Source organism: Dinoponera quadriceps, unplaced genomic scaffold (genome assembly GCF_001313825.1).
Source record: "Dinoponera quadriceps isolate SergipeBrazil2010 unplaced genomic scaffold, ASM131382v1 scaffold343, whole genome shotgun sequence".
Lineage (NCBI taxonomy): Eukaryota > Metazoa > Arthropoda > Insecta > Hymenoptera > Formicidae > Dinoponera > Dinoponera quadriceps.
Genome location: NW_014554441.1, coordinates 375,547 through 395,999, shown reverse-complemented (window position 1 = coordinate 395,999; position 20,453 = coordinate 375,547). Strand labels below are relative to the sequence as shown.

The 20,453-nt window shown below is 44.8% G+C and overlaps 1 protein-coding gene across 2 annotated transcripts in view; it reads right to left on the bottom strand.

Moving 5' to 3' along the window:
* LOC106748675 (proto-oncogene tyrosine-protein kinase receptor Ret) overlaps positions 1-13,513 on the bottom strand; it is a 78,147-nt gene extending 64,634 nt beyond the window's left edge. The window contains exons 1-3 of one of the 2 annotated variants that reach the window (XM_014627454.1): positions 13,435-13,513; positions 13,272-13,363; positions 3,601-3,827 (exon numbers count right to left, since the gene is read on the bottom strand). In XM_014627454.1, coding sequence (XP_014482940.1) covers positions 3,601-3,673 — 73 coding nt within the window. In that variant the 5' untranslated portion in view covers positions 3,674-3,827; positions 13,272-13,363; positions 13,435-13,513. Of the gene's footprint in view, positions 1-3,600; positions 3,828-13,271; positions 13,364-13,434 lie in introns of those variants that run through there. The other variant, XM_014627444.1, reaches the window with a different exon arrangement.
* Positions 13,514-20,453: the final 6,940 nt, after the last annotated feature.

Sequence of the window (20,453 nt, the reverse complement as noted above, 5' to 3'; positions counted from 1 at the left end):
AGGCTGCGAAGCTTTTGATGAATGTATTTCTCATAACGAAGAAAGAAACTCGCGTCCATTGTAATATTAAATCATTTAAAGGAGTTGCGTCCAAACGACCTTTGGAAAACAGCCCTGTCATTCAGCGAGTTAATCCGCATTGATGCACTGCAGCTGTACCGCGAACACTTTATGCGACTCGAATCTTGTCATACGCGTGACGTATCGACTGTAATCGTCGGCAGAAAATACATTTATACGCGGAAGGGCGGTATATCGATTCTCTCGCGGTTCATCGGTGCCACGTGAGAATGTCGGTCCGGCAGGCACGCGACATCGCGATCGTTGCATGGTCAAGCGCGAATGTCACTGGCACAACCTTCGCGTGGCCGTCAAGTAGCTCGAAGAAGTTACGTCGGCTCGTCAATGTCGCTCTCCAAGAATTACTATAGGAGGTAGGAAAGATCAGAGAAGAAAATAGATAAGTTAATTCACAGTCACGCTACCTTGCAGCTTATTTTACTCGCGCACAAATTGGCGCGCAGCGTGAAAATTGTGAAACTCATTATTAGGCTCTTATTGTCTATTTTTCTTATTTATTATCTTTCATTTCAGCACAGAGCCTGATATAGTTTCATTTGAATTTAGGATTGATTTAATATCCCTCTTGATTTATTAGATTCATACCTGCCGGACCGACATTAGATTCATACCTTGCAGCTTATTTTACTCGCGCATAAATTGGCGCGCAGCGTGAAAATTGTGAAACTCATTATTAGGCTCTTATTGTCTATTTTTCTTATTTATTATCTTTCATTTCAGCACAGAGCCTGATACTGTTTCATTTGAATTTAGGATTGATTTAATATCCCTCTTGATTCATTAGATTCATCTGTACAATCGGTTGAATTAAATCTTACAATTTCCTGGCCATGAAGAGCCAAAGCACGGGTATGTTTTAGTTTACTCTCCTACAATAACATTAGTATTAATAATATCAATATGTAAGTAGCACTAGAATATCCGTACTTTGGCTTCCACGGCTAGAAAATTCTTTTTATCTTTCAACGGAGAAATTTCTCTTAATATTTACAATTCTCTGTTGAGTCCTTTTGAAACCAATGTCTTTTTGAAACAATGTTCTTTTATATCGTAGATGATTTTATAAATCTTAGACATTTTAAAGCATACGAAATTAAGTTTGTTATTAGGTTACAATTCATTTAATTCTCCACTTAATTCATTAGACTTGCCTACAATCGATCGAATTCTACTTCTTGATTTTATCTCATCGGCTTTCCGAGATCAATAATTTCTTTCAGACTATAAATAGCTCCCCCGGTCTTATATACGAAACTAAGCTCATTATAACAACACGATTATTATAATTCTCCCCTTATACAATATTCATTAGGTTCACCTACATCGATCGAATTCGATCTCGCGATCTTTCTTTCGTTGCTTTTCGTTTCCGAGGCCAGTAATTATTCCAAACCTCGTGCGATTTTCAGGCCTTAAATACCAGTGCGGGGCCTCGCTCGAAGGGCGAAACGACTGCACCTGGAACGGCGTTCCGCGAACGCGTTATCGCAGCCCCTATCAATGCACCCTTGCCCGAGACCCTCTTTCGCGCTCGTGTGCGGTCGTTCGCGCGAGATCGATAACGGTACCGGCGAGCGTGCGTGAGAAGTCGAGCGAGGCAACCGGTTCCGCAACTTCTGGTGTTCGCGCGCGGCACCCTTCGCGTAGAACCCTGCCCCGAAATTCGCGCGTTCTCTCGTCTGACGTGCATACTTCCCAGGAATTATATTCCGTAAACGGACGGGCGTAAGAATCGGATTAAAGCCGGTTAGACGGAGTGTGTGTTCTCGGCGCAAAGAGAGAGGCAATGAGGGCGGAGGGCGAACGGGGGCCAATTTAACGCCGACCTGTTAAGCTTACAACTAAATGTAAGCTTCCGTTGGCGCGTCGCCGGCAATGTCACCGTAATTTCGCAGCTTGATGCACGCGTTGCAATTGTATGCACGATGTTATTTTATATATATATATATATATACACATCTTATCGTCGGCCTCTCAACATTATAACTCACGCGACTATGTTTATTGTAATCTCAGGGCACATATAATTATACAAAGTGCCGGATAATTAGCAAGCGTTAAAATTGCAGAGATCGCGATGCTACGTTAGTCCCCGTCTACAATAGGTGCTTTGAGTCCTAAGCCTTAAAAAATTGACCAATCGCAGTCGATTAAGCTCCTCATATTCGGCTCTACGATAGGTCAACTTCCCAAAGTTTAAAGTTTAAAGCACCTATTGTAGACCTGTTTTTAAGTTGCGTTATGCTCGCTCTAACGTTACGAGCGCAAGAATGATCGCGGGATAAATTCACACAGACGCGCGTAGGTCCCGCCGTTGTCTCCGCCACCGCACCGACATTCACCAGCGGCACGAGCCGAAGATAATTGGATGAGCAGTGGCGGCGGAGAAGGTGGAGAGGCATCGACGCATTAGGAAAACGCGGCGCATCTGCCACATAGAGAATTACGCTCGCAGTGCAAAGGTTAATCCCCATAGCCACCCTCTCAATTCCCGCTCTCCGGCAATTAGGGAACGGTGTAATAGGGTGACCTCGGGTCAATCCTGTTGTCGCACGCGGGCTCGATTATTCGACAATCGCCGTAGAATCAGCCCCGGTTGTTGGGATCACCGTTGGCATCTCCGCGAGACTTTCGACGGTGTCGCGCGTGCGACGCGATACGCAAACCCGATGAATTATTGCCGCCGCGAGAGAGATCGTTGCGTTCGCGCGCGCGAACGGATGAATTTCTTACACGGCCGAAATTGGTTTCGTCACTTTGATTTGTCACCGGAATATCGGTCGGAATAGTTCACGTGAAGAATCGATCGCACGGTGTTCCGCGGTATCCGCGATTAACGAGGGGAGTGTGTGTATATGTTAGGTCTGGCGGAGATTCAGATAATGGCGCGACTACTTATTACTTTCGATGCGTCGGTCGTTTAATCCGACGTCAACAACAAATATTGCGCCGCGATGTTTTCGGCGCGGGGCTGCAAATGAGACGTTTAGACGCGGCGATTTAACATACAATAGCCGCGCCAGGTCAAATTAATTAATCATGGATCTGGTGCGGCTTAAGTAATTTGGTTAGAACGTCGTGACGCGTGAATGCGCTCGCGATATTCTGTCAGGAAAACTATCATCATTGCCTCAAATTGCGATATTACACGCGAAAAAGAATAGCCGTAGGAGGTAAACAGCTAATGTCATTATTACTGCAGCTAAATTTATCAGCTGTTCAAATTAAGACGCTACAGCGAACATTATAGTTGTATCTTGCAGCAAAATGCATTTACCTCTAATAGCTAATATCGCTGCTACTGCAGCTAAATTTATTACCTGGGATTATTAGCTGGGGATTCAACGACTAGCTGTCCCCATTTTAGCTGCCACAGATAATATTAGAGCTTTTGTGGCTAATTTTTTTCTGCGTGGTGTATTCGCGAAATGTTGAGGAATTATATCGAAACGATGCGACGGTGCAAAATAAGGAGGAAGACACAATCAAGATATTTTGTCAAAATCTTTTTGCACATACCCGAGACCGGTAACCTTATCACGATCAGCCAGGATAACAGGAAAGTCGCGAACGGCAATCCGGCGGTCTGCATGATGGCGTGCGTTGGTCGATTCGTCGATCGGTCGGCGAGATCACTGCGACATCGTAGTCACTGCAACTCGAGATCGCACAACAGGCTCGTCGTGCAAGAGATTTTCACCGCGCTGCCGCGAAAGCGCACCGCTGCGTCTTTCACATGCGTCCTTCTGTCGAGTGGAGAGAAATATCGGGATTTCAATCGATATGCGACTTCGACGATGTGTGAGTCGCGCTGAGGGATCGATTCGGCCGGGCAAAACGCGACGGGCGCGCGAAAATTCGCCGAAAAACGGCGGAATCGCGATTGATTTTCGAGAAGGTTGAATGGAGCTCTGCTCCCGCAACACGGCGTTTTCACGCAGAAATGTACGGGCTGCTGCATGCACGAACCGTCGAGGAATGTCAATATTTTCCGAGATAACGGTGACAGTCATTTTCATCGTAAAAATGCGCCTATAAACGTACGCGCGATTTTCCGCATTTTTATTGCGCACACCGTCGTTCGAAAATGAGAGACGATATCTCGTTGCCTAGATATACGAGAAGAGTCAATGCGAATTGTTTACGGTCCTCGCGAAAAGGAAACACCGTCTGTCGTTTCCGTCTCTTTTTTTATTAACGTAAGGGAGCCGTCGCATTTTTAAATTAGCATACTTTTGCGATTTCCCGCGATACGGCGATCGTAAAACCCCACGAAGGCTGAGTGCGTTTGTTTGCGCCGCACTTGCGACAACAATATACAATAACGGGATCAGCGATGAAGCCGATTTACCCGAGGGATGAGTCGAGCGCAAAATCAAGTCGATCTGCGGACACGATCGTACCTCGCGAAATCCGCTATTCCTCCGGTCGTGGTCGCACGACAATCGGAGCGACATGGAGCAGCAACAGCGGCGGCGATCGCTGACGATTCTCCGGCGCAACAGATCGCTGTATCATCTTCCGCGATCGCGTCGTTCGACGATGTTTCTTCCCCGGTGAAGACGTGGTGTGTATACGTGGAGGAAAGGCGGCGCACCCCGACGTCGCGACGTTACGGCGTTGCGGCCGATACTAACCGACGTCGGGACGCCCGCGCGTTATCAGACAATTTTCACGCGTGCGCACGGCCCCCGAGGAATCGGCCGGCGGGGGCGGCTGAAACGACACGAGGGGCGACGTGGGGTGCCAGACCGGCAGCGCCGAGGGAATCCCCTACGGCCCCTCTGGGAATAGGCGCGACTCCTCCTTTGCGCGTCGTTCGGACGAACGCGGGACTATTCGTTCCGATTATTACCGCCGTCTCGACGCGAAGGTAATGACTCTTCGTGCGATCTTACGAAGCGCCCCGCTCCTACTCTCGTCCGTGCGGAGGAGACGGTCGGTGGAAACGTCGCTTTAGAGATGCTCTTTTTTTAGATTTTCATTAAACGTGAGAGAAGGTCAATCGTTAATCGAATTTTCAGACGTGGAGTGCGATGCAAATCACGCGATGCGAGGAATTTATAGCGAGGATATATTTTCACGTCGGGAAAAATGCACGGAGTATTTGAATATCCCGTTTCATGAAAGGCTGTCCCCCTCTCTCTCCCTCACTCTCTTTCGTCATCTCCGAGATAAATTATTTCATCGATTTGCCATCGAATTCCCGCCGTTCGCCCGCCAAATCCGTTGCGTTTCATCCATCCATCCCTCGTTCCTTTTATTTATTTCTCGTATTTCTTCCTTACAGTGCAACCAGCGGCTCGGTTTCGTATTGATCGCGCTTTGTCACCTGCGACAGGTTTGCATCATTCGTCGCCGAAAGTTTCTCCTAATTCAATTAGTGCATCGATTCGCGTGTTGCTTCTTCTCCTCGTTCTCGCGGAGGACTCGTGAAATCGAAGAAGCCAGCTCGTATCGAGCCTATAGTTAGGGGAATGCCGCGGTGTGTGCGCCTCCTCCCTTATTTTCCTTGGACAGAGGACGAGCTTAGGCGTGCGACGCGCGTTTGATTTAGAACGCGACGCGCTACACGCCGACGCGTTTTTTCAGCCTCGCCGCCGTTTCATTCGCGGCGGAAGGCGTCCCGTCATTTATGATTTAGCGATCCTTTTTCTCTTTCCCCGGCGAAGAATACACTTAACTAAATGCTTCTTCTCCGGCCAGTGCCGTCCGTTGCGCTCTCGAGAGCCCTGAATACCGAAGTGTGCTAAAAAAATTACTTCGGAATCATACGACGCTTAAGAAAATTAGGAAGGATAAAAAGTAAGAGGATAAGTAAGAACTTTTATCATTTAATTGTTTGTCGACGATAAAAATATTGTTTTTATAACTTGCGACAGTTTATCTCGAGGCATCTGCCTTCCGTTTTTTATTCCTCAAGACGTCACTGTGACTTCCTATCTGAGACGCGTGTGTTTTAGTGAAGATTGCGCGTCGGTTCGCTCGTGGAGTTTGCGAAAAAGTTGAATCGATCGGGCGCGCTTGAAACCGCCGTCGGACGTGGTGGTGATTTACGGTTTACGCAACAAAGTCGCCGGTGGTTGCCTTTGAGTGATGCATTCGCCTCGCGCAATATGCATTTTCCCGTCAACGCTGACGAATCGACGACGAAAGCGGCAGATATGGAAAATCCAGTATTTGTGTCGGCACGTTTTATATTTCGAGCGAAATCGAGAAAGAGACAGCGACAGAAAGAGAGAGAGAGAACACAGGTTTTCATTAGTAAAATCGGTCGGCGTAATTCCGGCAAATTTCTCGACGAAGGAAAGCTAATAATTTCTACTAATACATACACAGGACTCGCACGAATGTTGTCCTCAACGATAATTACCGCATACAAATGTTATTTTCCGCAACATCTCGGCGATTTAATCCAATGAATGGGCATAACGAACCGCGGAGGATACAACGCGCAGTGTAAATATCATCGTACGTAGGGTGTGCCAGAAGTCACGCACTTTCTCCGAACCAGACGGTCTTTAGCGAACGCCGATTTATAGACGAGGAAAATTTCCCGTTTGTAGAACCGACGATGCATCGCGCTAGAAACGACGTTATTCTCGCTGATTCAACTTCTTCCTCCCGACTGTCGTAGACGTTAGCGGAGCGCCATGACTTGCGGGACACACCTTGTATATAAAACGCGAGCGTAGGGGAAAATAATATAATGACCAGGTGGATGGCTGATTGGTTCCCGCGTATGCACCGTGGGTTGCGACGGGGACCCTCGTCAGAGGCGAAATAGTCGGGAGATTAGAGCCCTCGTCTCGTGTAATCCGCGTGTTTCCATACGATTCTTAGCGACGCGGCTTGGCAATTGCCGTGTGATATCAACGTCACGAAACTCGTTTCTCTTTCTTTGCTTGGCAAGGCGACGTTATCCTGGTTTATTAGAAAATTATTCCCGTCAAGATATTGCGCTCAACACGGTGCTTTAGTCGTTTCATGAAGTTTTTAATTACGATCTTGCTGGTTGTTTAGAAAAGCAGATTACAAGTGTGTTCTATCGCATTCCTCTGCTTGTCTCTACTCTTCGGAAAAATTGCAGTATGCTCACTATTTAAAAGTACATTGTTCTGGAAATCTCCGCTCGTTCTCTCTCTCTCTTTTTCTCTCTCTGTTTCACTCCTCACTGAGTCCTCCGGCTAAACGCGATATTTTCAAATTAACGTTTTCCGGCATTCTCGTGATCCCAACATGCCATATAGCGCGTTATATTAATCGATACACGGTACACGAGGTGGTAACATTTTATTTGTTGCGACGTTGCGATGAGAACGCGAACGATAACGGGTGCATTATCGCAACTATCTTCCCACGAGTGGAACGTTCGCTACGGCGATTGTTGTGAAATTTTTATCTCGGTTCACTAACGATAAAATCCACCCCGTGCGCGTGAAATATCCCCGTAGATTATGGCGTGGTGACGTTGTTTACCATCTTGTATTACGGCTGGTCAAGTCACGAGCTCGCCATCGCCGTCGTATTCGTCGGGCCAGTAGCTCCAACACTCACATAGGGTGCTTCGAAAATATTATTTATTAAAAAGTGTCGGATAGTTCCTAAGTAGGTTTGCTGTCGATGAATTTCTTCAGTGAAATTTTCATTATAATTCTCGGTCGCTTAATTGGACCGCTTCAATTTTCCAATCAGTCAAACGAGATTTTATCTCGCAATTCCTAACGAATTTCTAACAAAAAACGACCGGCATTCATAAGGAAGTACAAAGAGTTTGCGAGATGATTTACTCGGCTGCTCCTTTGTGATACTTTATTACGACGATTGAAGTGAAATAAGACGAGAGATACAATCGCTTTTGCGTCGCTTCGAATCGAGCGCCCGTATCTCAAAGTGCATACTCCGGCGAGTGCTTTAATCCGAAGGAGTTCTGTATTCGAGAGGGACGTTTCGAGCAAGGAAATGTAGCGCCCCTTGCACCGTAATAGCAATGGCCGGTCTGGGATAGCGCCGCGCACGAGGGGTGCATTTCAATTGATCCACCGCTATCGCGAGGAGGGTTCGTTGACCAACATTATCGTATATAACGAGGTGCACGCGAAGTCTCCGCTCGCTTGCTTCCTCGCTCCCTTCCTCCCTCGGCGGGTGTCCTTGAAGAGCAATCGCTTCCCCATTAAGGTCATCGGGGCCATCACGTACTTCTACGGTGGCTATGTTTAATTATTTCGACGAACGCGAGAACGTTCGTCATTAATTCATCGATTCGGCTAGAGACGAGATGATTTTTCTCCGTCGAAAATAATTCGACATTAATTGTTTTTCTTCGACGAAAATAATTATTCTCCTCGTCGGAAATCATTATTTTTCTTCCGCATACGAAAACAATACTTACGAAATTTAGCAAATTCGAGCAGTTTCTTCGGCGAAGGCTTTATTGGGTTTTTTTTTTCTTCTGAATTGTTTAGTTGAATTTTTTTATTTGTTGCCATTTGTAAGTCGAAAGAAACACGCGATTTTTCTTACACACCTTTTAAACATATCCAATCATCCGCTGCATCTTCTGTCGTCGTCGGTCCTTTGTCTCGCGAGAAGTAGGAGTTTCTCTCCGAAAGAGAGTGTTTAATAGTTGGATCCGGAATTTCTGAACGATCGCTCATTTATTTTCGCGATTCATTCAGCGCACTCGTCCGCCCGATTGTCCGTGGAAAATCGATATCCAGGGATGACTTTCCCCTTCCTCGGCCTTGTTATAGTCTTTTAATTGCTTTCCTCGTTGGCGTTCGATACGACGACGTCGAATGGGCTTTCGATAAATAGCAGTTCTCTGATGAGCTTTATTTTTGCAATGTGACATTTTCGAGCTTTCACTGCTTTTGTCTAATGAACGAGAAAAAGATTTACACACATCGGCGCCGTATTCGTGGATATAAAAAAGAAAAAAAATCTATATTGCAGGCAAGTGAAATTTTTTGCGAATCGTAAAAAGCACCTTGGGAGTCGTTAGTCTCGCTAATCTCGGCTGCCACGACTACACATCGTGGATACAAATTATTATCGTGGAACGTTAATTACAGCGTGATAATCTAATTACTGCATTTTACGCGAATCTTCACGGAAATCCCGATAAACAGGCGGCTCTTCGATGTATTGAGCTTTGTCTTTTCCGCGAATCTCATCGCGCGACCTCTCTACCGACGCAAAAATCGCCGATATTTACATTACTTCGCGACGGACGAACACGGATGATCAGCTTGCATCATTTTCTATTCGGGTTTCATTTATATTCTCGCTTTCCGTTTGCGAGTGTGCTTTACCGTTATTCCGTTTAACGATCGTATCTTTTATATTTTCGAACAACGATCGGTTTGTCGATGTTGCGAACATACGAAAAATTCTTGTCGAGAGTGCGATTTGCGAATTGCTCACGCATTATTATGCAAACGAGATGAATAATGGCACGCTTTCTGCCTGTGACTGGTAAGCACTGTGATTTATCGAGAGATCGATGCGGCCATGAGGACACCGATGATATCACATGCTATTGCTTTGCCGCGCGACGCAATGTCTCGGCGGAAGATGCGTTCTCTCTCCCTGTTTTTAGACCAGGAAATCCTGGTGAGTCAGAGCGGCAGAATCATCCCCCGAAAAGGGCCGCTCGCCGCATCCTTTCTTCTCGCAACAATTACAGCAGGAAAATTAATCCTACGCTTACCATGAAGGGCGTGAGATGAAATATCCCGCTATTAGTAGAGAGAAAATCTGTAATTATCGCTTAATGTCCTCTAAATCTTCTTTACTTTATTAACGAAAATAACTCAACGTTAATTTAATTTGGGATTTTTTCTATTTTTTGCGTATTAATCAATTGTGGGAGAGAAATTAATCCTTTGATACTTGCAGTAATGAACGTAAGCTAAAAATCCCGCTATTCGGCGAAAACTAAAGTTATATGTTCTTTAATATCCTTCCATACAATTTTGTTTACTTATATTATTTACTCATATTAGTTTTTTTAAATTTATATATATATATATATTGTTAATATAGTGTTAATTTAATTTAAAACTATTTTTTATGTTTCATACTAATCTAATTTGCAATTTACGACATTGACCACGAAAGCGAATTTTGATACTATGAAATAATATATGGTGCATTACACGTTATTACTGAAAAAAGAAAAAGAAACTCTCATTAGTACTCTCAAAATGGACTGTGTGTGACACAAATTTCTTTTACCAAGCGCCGAGGGACTTTGTCGCGAGGTCAGTTTAACATGTGAAACCGCGAGAAAAAATCGTACTCCCTCGGAGTAACAGATGTGAGATGGTAGACGATAAAAATTTAATTTATTTGCGCCGGAAAATACCACATTCTTCACAGGTCGATGCGAACTCGAGAAATATAAAAAAACTCTGGTATTCCGAGAAACGGAACGTTGTCCCGAAAATTTACGAATAAACTTGGAAGATAAGCGTGTGTAAGTTCAGAATGATGATATTTCTGAGTAATATATTTTAACATCCCATTCTCTTGATTCAGGCGCTTCGCAATTTTCCGCAGCTTTACATAATTCTCTCTCGTTCATTTCGGAAAAGCTGATATCTCGAAACGTTGACAGCACGAAGCATCGCGTTTTCCACGCATCGATCCATTTCCTTTCCTCCTTTCTCTTTCCTTCACGCAAACTTGGAGAATTTTTCCGAACCGCGCATACGTATCCGTCGGACATTCTTTGTACATTGAGTATCTCGCTTTATTAGCAAAAGGATCAATTGCCGGCTGTTTTACACTCGCTATCAGCGTTTACGAGTTAAGGATATTACGCTTTTAACGACCATGTGGCAGTATCGCGAGCTTAATTTACGATTTGTAACAAGGGACACGTTTATGGCGCGTTATGCAGGTGCCACCGGCCACCAATCGATCTTTCGATCGCATTCCGCCGTCGTGGAATTTCTCCGCGAATATCCGCGACAGTCGTCGCGATTTTCCCGGAGTGTTACCCCTCGGGATAACAATGTGACGGCGCGTCGTACGAGCGAGCATGATCAATATCGACCGTGACATTGGATGTATTTCGGTGTTAGGGAGCGCTACGGCAAATGAGCTTGGAATTGTCGGCGCGTAAAGGATCGATTGGCGATGTGAAACGTCAACGGGCGCGTCACGACGTCGAGGAAGAGAAGAGGAGTCCGAAGTGTTGCGACGTAAGACAATTTGCTGTGGTTAGCGCGATTAGATTAGATCGCAAACACCGAACGACGCACGAACGGATTGATCGATCTCGCGTGTGCGCGAGGGCGTCCAGCAATATCATCGGCATCGCGACGCGACGCCACGCGTCGCGAAATAAAAATGCTAATCTCCCGAATGACGAGGTTTGTCGGTGGCGGACGCGGCGCGCATTGTTTCGGACGCGCGCTCCTGAATTATTCATGGCGAAATAGCTTAGCAGACCGCGCTAAGCTTAATACCAGGCGCGATTCCACCACGGATAACACCGGACTCCGTTTCACCACCGGGGGATTGTAACCGAGGAACTTGAGAACGCGCCCGCGCCCGCGAATATTATACTCGGCATTTTTAAAGGCCGCTCGCGAGAAACGACGAGATAAAAAGAAAACTGCTCGTGTTATTGCCCGCTTGTTCGCTCGTATAATTTAACCGCGCGATTCGATTCACGAGCAAGAGGAGGAAGAAACACGGAATGAAGACTAGAGCTATTAATCTCTGATCATTTCGAAGCTTCAAAGGAAACTTCGAACTTTTGGAGTTTAATAAACCGAAATCTCGAAAATATGTATTTAAAAACCGTAATCTTCACGCTTCGAAAAGTGAGAAAGGTCGGGGCAGGTTCGGTAACTTTTCAGAATTTCGGAAAAAGTTTTTTGAATTAAATTATCCAGTGCTTGTCAAAATATAACCTCAAGGGCTTTATCTAATGTAAACAATCCATTCCATGCAGTCTTCAACGAGAGACGAATTGTCCAGCAACAATTCTACTATTCATTATATTAATTAATCGACTGTGTGTTTGGTACAAGTATTTCAAAGCAACACAAATAACTGTACAGATACTTATTGATTTTAGCTTCTCTATCGATACGCGATGAACAAAAATTACAAAGCAGCGATAGCCAATTGACACACGCGAAAATCACCTGTATTCGTGCAATGCTTCGCGCTAAATTAATTTAATTGTCTGCCCCATCCCCTCATTCCTTCGATTTCAATAATTTTATCTACGAACATTACAATTAGTAACAATGGTTAGCAACAAAGTTCCACTACGATAGAAAAATTATTTTTCTCTGTCAAGTTTCGATATATATTTTCGAATCTTGAATACTGAACATCGAGACTTCAAAATAGGAGTAATCGAAATTCGAATGTCGAAGTCTTCGAAAGAAAACAGCAGCTCTAGTTGAGAACGGCATCACTTTCGGTAGTTTTCATTCTCGGGCGCTTCGAAGTGAAGAGCATAATTACGAGAATTTTGCAAGGAGATTCCACTTTCCCATGGAAACTGTTCTTCCTTCGTGATGGAGGAACTTAGAAAGAGAGAGAGAGAGAGAGACAAATCGCTGCGTCAGCGCAACGTTATTTTTCACGTCATAGCGAAAGGGTTGACTCGCGCACTCGACTTGGCATTGATGCAAGGCTCTAAACAGCGCCACTTCGCCGTGAGAATTACGTTAGGTTTTCCTGGCCGGACGCGACGGGATTGTTCCGCTGTGAGAATTTTTCACCGGGGAAGAAAGACGGCGCGACGAGAAAGGGAGAAAGGATCGCGGGATGAGATAACGCCGTTTGTCCTACTCCCGGAAATGTTTCAGCGAAAATTAAAACACAGCCTGCACTCCGCGCTTTCACAGTCGCGTTGTAATTCCAGCGCGTATTTCCTCTCCCCCCCTCCCCCCCTTGCGTTCCATTACTGAGGTACGCCGCGCTTTCCGTTTCCACCGCGGCGAATGCATTTTTTATATCGAGGCAAAGATTTGCGCGCACGATGCGGTTGGTAATAAATCTCTCTCGCGGCCGCATTAATTAAGTATTCCGCCGCACGGCGTTTTGCACCGTATTCTCCTCCTGATCATCGATGGACGAGATATTTACCGCGGAATACGTTTACGGCGCACCGGTCGTGCATTTGTCATATCCGATTACGCAAATATACATGACTATACCTGATTAAAACGAATGCAGTATCGGTGAACGATGTCCTTGGCATTCCCGCGAAGTTCTTTACTGCAGCTCCAACATGCCCATCTTCGATCCGCTGTTCATCGAGACGAAATTAATTATGCATATGCATCCACGGATTGATCTCGTACACGAGAAGATACGTACCATGAAAATGTAATGAAGGAATTCCTCTAATCTGCCGTTGAATCGGCAGACCTCGGTGGAACATGATTCTGAAACCGCCATGATTCCAAACTGAAAGATCGGCTGACCAACAATAAGTCGGTACTACTTGTGTTACGACCTCAATAGAACCGGTGGCGGCTCGTAGCAGAGAAATTGGAACTAAAATGCGAGTAGCTGCCGAGATGTAAACCCGTTATGTGTTAACGGGTCTTTTCGCGACACTACGGGGTGAGAAGGTTGTATCAACGAAAATTGGATGTCTTTTTATTTATTTTTCTCCTCTCCTCTTCTTACTTCTACTTCAATAATTGGGATCTTCATTCGGTATAGTGGACATTCATAAGACTTCCGTATCGATATAAAATAAATGGAAACGTTCATGTATAGATACAGTGCGTCAATGGTAACAGGTCGACTAAAAAGTATATAGTCCCAGATATTTCGCTAAGTATGTAGTTCCAGATGTTTCGCCAGGTGTCGCCACCGTTAAGAAAATCGATGGAAACTATACGAAATCGATAAAAATTTCACTCTTACTCGATATTCGTAAAGTTATTTCGTTGAATGCACGACACATCGTTAAGTATATAACAATTTGGCCGGATTATACGACGCGGATTGTTCATTTTCACACGGAATAAAACAATTACCGGAATAACTTTGTTACGCGTCACCAATTTGTATTTCACACGGCAAACAATGCATGTATAAACACCTCTTCACTCCCGATATGTTTGCCTTTAATTAATGCGTTTAATAAAGCAAGCCGCGATATTCATCGCGATAAAATAATACGATATAATGTGACTATTGTACAATCTCGAAATGAATAACGCGTTAAACGTAACAGGGATTAAATCGAAGATAAAATTAACGAAGTTAGTCGTTAACGCATTCGTTCCGTTCAAATAATGACGCAGGCAAATAATGACACGTCAAATCTCGCTTTGTTGCCCGAAATATAATCTATATAAAATATCTCCGAGATAATACATAAAAGGTACGATAAATTGCGCTTATGAGCTATCACGGGACAATACGGAACACCGTCGATTGACACGTTCACGAATCTTGAACCTTTTGCACCGTGAAAAACTTTTGAGAATGATCGATCGTGAGTGGCTCCAACATAATAGGTCTGTTCTTTATGAAAATACTTCCTAAATTATCCAATACTCTTTTCATCTCCTTCTCTCGTCCATCGACTGTCGAATATGCATCTGTGTCACTTCCTAGTAAACACCAACTAACAGTAACATTACAACAATGTTATAATTGCCAACTCAACAATGTAACTGTTACGTACAATGTATGTTATATTGTATTTACATTGTTGAGTGGGAAATTATAGTATTGACATAATGTTACTATTAGTTGATGTTTATTGGGTTTGAGCGCAAACAGTACAACTTGGTGCATCTGTAGAGAATCTGCGTAATAACCGAGGTACGCGATTGCATCTTCTCGTGTCGTTTATTCGGAGAGTTTGTATAGATAAATAGATGACGCGGAAGTGAATTCCAGAAGGAAATCGTCGTATTTTTATTGATATTGAGATTACTTCGAGAAATTTGCATTCGTGGCTGCAAAATCGCACGATTCTGAATAAATAAGTAAGCCTCAGTTTACAATAGTTGTTTTAAACTTTAAAAAATTAACCAATCACAGTCGGATATGACGAGAATAATCGATTGTGATTAGTCAATTTCTTAAGGCTTACGCCATAAATTCTCACTGTAGACCCCGCTTAGGTCGTAAATCAGTGAAATCGTAATCACGCGTATTTGGCAGCGTTGCGCTGAAAGTATCGGTAATTTCGAATACTCTTTGCGCTACATTCAAGCAGTTACGAACGCTCGCGTAATTTCTACATACCTAAGGTGAGCTTTTCTTCCCGCGCGGATCATCGTCGGGAGCGCTGAATGTAAGACTCGCGCGTTTGTCGCAGTGAAATACCGTCGAGTAACTGCCGAAAGTGCGTATCTCACGGGACAGGTCGTAGGGAATGTCAGGTGAGACTCGTTCGTTCGTCGCGTTACGACAGTTCGGAGTTCAAATCGCCGGTGATTTACGCTGTCGAGCCATCGTGAGGAAGTCTAGAGCGCGAATTATCACCGGGAATGTCGAAGTAAATGAATAAGTTTCGCCCGTTCTCGTAGCGAAGTGTTGCAAAATCATCGCAAAAGTGTAGAAAGTACACGCGTATATTTACGTGTGAAAGTACATGTATATTGCGCGAGACGGTCTGGGGTTTGTGATAAAATCGTTAATATATCTCGGAGATATCGGGGCTGTTTCAAGCATCTCGTCATTTTGGACGATGTTAACGAATGGGCTGAATTGTTACGATCGGTGATTTCGAGCAGGCGACGAACGTTAGACCGACCATCTTGATATTTCGAGAGTCGCAACCGTTATGAGATGCGTACCTACGTTCACTCTACAGAATCAGCCATTATGGCGCGGCGAAGCAGTTCGGAGGAAGCCGTGCTCCGTGTTTCTCGCGATTTCGGCCGCGTTCTCGCACGGATTATCGTCGTCGGGAGTGACTAGAGCGAGCGAGTCGTTTGTTACAACGATAAGTCGTTAGAGAAGCAGCGAAACTGAATGTCTCGCGGATACAATCGTCGGGGGACGACGCTGGCAAATTCGCGCTATCGTCGTGTAATGACCGTTAGGAATATGTGCTTTCAATCGAAGTGATCTCGCGCGTGAGTCATCGGGAGGCCGCGAGTATGTTGTTTCGTGTCGAGACATCGTGAAGCAGCCGCCGCAAGTTTCGGGAAACGAGTCGTCGGTTGTTCGTCACGTCACGGCAGTCGGAATTCAAGTCGCCGCATTCTGTGCTTTTGGCCTGACGAAGAGAAAGCTGGTGAGTACCAGAAGGACCCGAGGGAGTAGGTTATAAACAATGAGCTTCTGAGATTTTTGCATGTCGAGTCGCACGGCGTACTCGCGAATTCGAGTAAAAGGTTGGACGACCGTAATAAAAAATGTAATATATTGCCTAGAATTACGAATCAAAGCGAGTGATCGAGTAAATCGAAGACTTCTTTCGGGTAAAGTTAGTCTCAGGAGACAATATCACTACTGCTATCAGACGAGATATTATTAACTCTCCGTTAATCGCAATATTTTTCACCCATGACTAGTCGCAATGTATTTTACAGATATATTAATTTTCCCATTATTTTCTTCTGCGTCTTAAAACAATTTTTCTTTCATTAGAACTTGGCTAATAAACCAGGTACTAAAATATATAAAAATAGTGAAGAACAACAAAGAGAACAAAGAAAAAACATTGACGAGGTCAAGTTCGACTTTGAGGTTATAACAACGGCGATGTGTCGTAGCTTGAACGTGTTTATTGGATATATTTTGCGATTAACGGGAAGTTAAAGACTGACGGTCGTATGTACAATGGCGGTTTGCGTGATTATTAATATTTGAATTGTTAGTTTGCGATGCAGCATTAATTTCATTGTATAATTATATAGCAATAATTTAATTGTATGGATTATTATTAAGCATACACGGAAAGAAATGCTGTTGAATCAATACAATTTCCAACAGCCCGCATAATTGGAGTAAATCTTCTTGATTCAATAACGATATCAATGAAATTAATATTTTAATTATTGAAACAATACATAGTAATTTTAATGATATTTGCTATTGAACCAAGAAGATTTACTTTAATACGTTGGAAATTTTATTGATTCAACAACATTTTTCCCAGAACTAAAATACTACGCCAATAGATAACGCCGAATATTTACATTGTTGATACAGGTAATGTCGATAATATCAGTTGACAATTATTTCCGAATCTCTTGATAATCGGAGGATATTGACATTATCAACATGGCATTTAATTTATGATTTTAATCATTCAATCATTATATTAATGCATTACAACTTAATTGCATAAATATTATCAGCACAATATTTCGTGTATTTTACATTGGACGACTTTTTGTAGATAAATGAAATATCGTGATATTCCATAAATTGATAAAACGCGCCGTAACATTTCTCATAAATGTAAATAAAATATCGTGAAATTTTATAAATAGATGAAATTTCGAGCTAACACGCATATAATTACGAGATAAAATTGCGAAAGCACATTATCAATCGTCAATAATATCTTATAGATGCGTATGATGAGATAAAAAAGCGTTTTTCTTCCTTTTTTTGAACGAATCGACACATCTCTTGTATGCGACTCGAAGCAGCGGATATGTATAATTAGCGCGTATTAACACATTAACGGCGGGCGATCTCGACGAAAGTATGCTAGGTAGCGCGGCGGCCGCCCGCCTCGTTTTTCGGCCTAGAGCGGGCGATATTTTGTGTGATCATAAAAACTTTAAGGTACAGTCGAGCGAAATCGTAGTTACTACGACTGCCGCCTTTAAGCGGCAGTCGAGCGAAATCGTAGTTACTACGACTCCCGCCTTTAAGCGGCAGCCGGGCCAAATCGTAGTTACTACGACTCCCGCCTTTAAGCGGCAGCCGGGCCAAATCGTAGTTACTACGACTCCCGCCTTTAAGCGGCAGCCGGGCCAAATCGTAGTTACTACGACTCCCGCCTTTAAGCGGCAGCCGGGCCAAATCGTAGTTACTACGACTCCCGCCTTTAAGCGGCAGCCGGGCCAAATCGTAGTTACTACGACTCCCGCCTTTAAGCGGCAGCCGGGCCAAATCGTAGTTACTACGACTCCCGCCTTTAAGCGGCAGCCGGGCCAAATCGTAGTTACTACGACTCCCGCCTTTAAGCGGCAGCCGGGCCAAATCGTAGTTACTACGACTCCCGCCTTTAAGCGGCAGCCGGGCCAAATCGTAGTTACTACGACTCCCGCCTTTAAGCGGCAGCCGGGCCAAATCGTAGTTACTACGACTCCCGCCTTTAAGCGGCAGCCGGGCCAAATCGTAGTTACTACGACTCCCGCCTTTAAGCGGCAGCCGGGCCAAATCGTAGTTACTACGACTCCCGCCTTTAAGCGGCAGCCGGGCCAAATCGTAGTTACTACGACTCCCGCCTTTAAGCGGCAGCCGGGCCAAATCGTAGTTACTACGACTCCCGCCTTTAAGCGGCAGCCGGGCCAAATCGTAGTTACTACGACTCCCGCCTTTAAGCGGCAGCCGGGCCAAATCGTAGTTACTACGACTCCCGCCTTTAAGCGGCAGCCGGGCCAAATCGTAGTTACTACGACTCCCGCCTTTAAGCGGCAGCCGAGCCAAATCGTAGTTACTACGACTCCCGCCCTTAATATGTTAACATCTAAATTCCATTCCACGCATTCCACACGCTCCACAATCATAGTCACAATTAACGCTATAATCTAAATCCCGCCGGGGAGGTCCCTATCCGTTATGCAATTAACACATTGTTTTCTGGACTATTGTAATTTCCGAAATTTCGGTTCTCCTAAGGCGACACTCGGCATCCGTATAAGCCGGGAACGTATGGAAAGCTCTTAATCCTAGCGGAGAATTAAGCATTCTTCAGGTCGCGTTATCCCGCCATGCCCCGAAAGGGTTAAGTGACGAATAACTGGTACGGCTTACCTTAATTCCGCGGCGGTCGCCCTATAGTATATCTCGCGATTGCGCCGAAACCGGGAGAAATCGCCAACCTCGCGTACGTACTCACGTACGTTTGTACGTTCGTATGTACGAGCGTGTTACGTACAAGTTCGGCTGTTTATGCTGCGGGCGAAAGCAAGGCGCAGCGGAAGTAACTCTTGCCGCGGCAATAAGCATGCGCTATGGTTCCCTCATGCATATTCGGCAAAAGTAAACTTTACTGCGAATTCGCCCGACGGCTTCGCGGCGGTAGTTTGCGCGCAACTAGCTAATTAACTATCGCGGCAAATAACTTTCGATAACCCCGATTACGCGCGAGGGGGGGGGGTCTCGGCTTACGCGACACGTGTAATCAACCTGTCGAGCTACCCGCCGCGAGAGATAGCCAGGTGGTTCTCAGGTTTACGTGTAGCTGGGGGACGAAAGAGGCGCGCGAGAGGGAAGAAAAAGGGCGTCTCTCTCGTTACCGTTGGGCGACGACGGGGAAAATTTTGAATAATTCCGAACGATTCGGAAAGTGCAAAACGCTTTCCAATTCAAATGCGACTTTCTCGATTCCGTCCGTGGGCGAAACTAAAAGCAGCTCTCGTCCCCGCTAAGAGGATGTAAAGCCTGGAAATAGAAAAGCGCGAGAGAACGCCCTTGCGCCCGCGCGATGTAAAATGCAGATAAAATAAGAACGCGTTGGGCGCTGCCGGTACCTTAGGACGTAATCCANGGGGGGCAGTTTAATAAAAGAAACCTGAAAATAGAAGGAAACACGAATGAAATCTGCTCAATCTTTCGCCGCACTTTTTTTCTCTGTTCACGCACAGACGTTGTTGCCCCCTCCGGAGCCGAGGGAATAACACAGTGACACTTGAGGAAACACGTTGCCGAGTGCATAATAACGTGCGTACAAACGAGGGCGGCTGTTAAGGATGCTTGTCGGAATTAAGGGCGCTATCCGGTAAAACGGTATTTTCCCTGTCGTAAGAAATAACATTACACCCACGCCTGTTTCTCGTTACCGATGCCGTGAGCGTTTACGATTGCTGTCGTCGTATCGCACGATGCCGGGGGAAGATTTCTCTACGCAGTTTACACGAGACGTTTACGCAATGCTCGGAAGTGCTCGTTTTACCGTGCGTCGTGAATTATCATCGTCACGTTGCTTGGATAAGAAGCGTTTAGAGATACAATCTACGAAGGATTTACAAAAGTAGAGGAGTGAGGGCAAGAGGGAAAGAGAGAGAGAGAGAGAGAGAGAAAAGAGATAGCCATTAGAGAAAGAGAGTTTTATAAAAAATTATATTGCGTCCATTTCCCCGTCGTGATGGTGAAAAGACGCGCGCTTTTTTATTTACCACTGAATTTCGTGTTACATTCTTTTCTATAATGTCCTTTTAGAAAAATATCACAGTCCA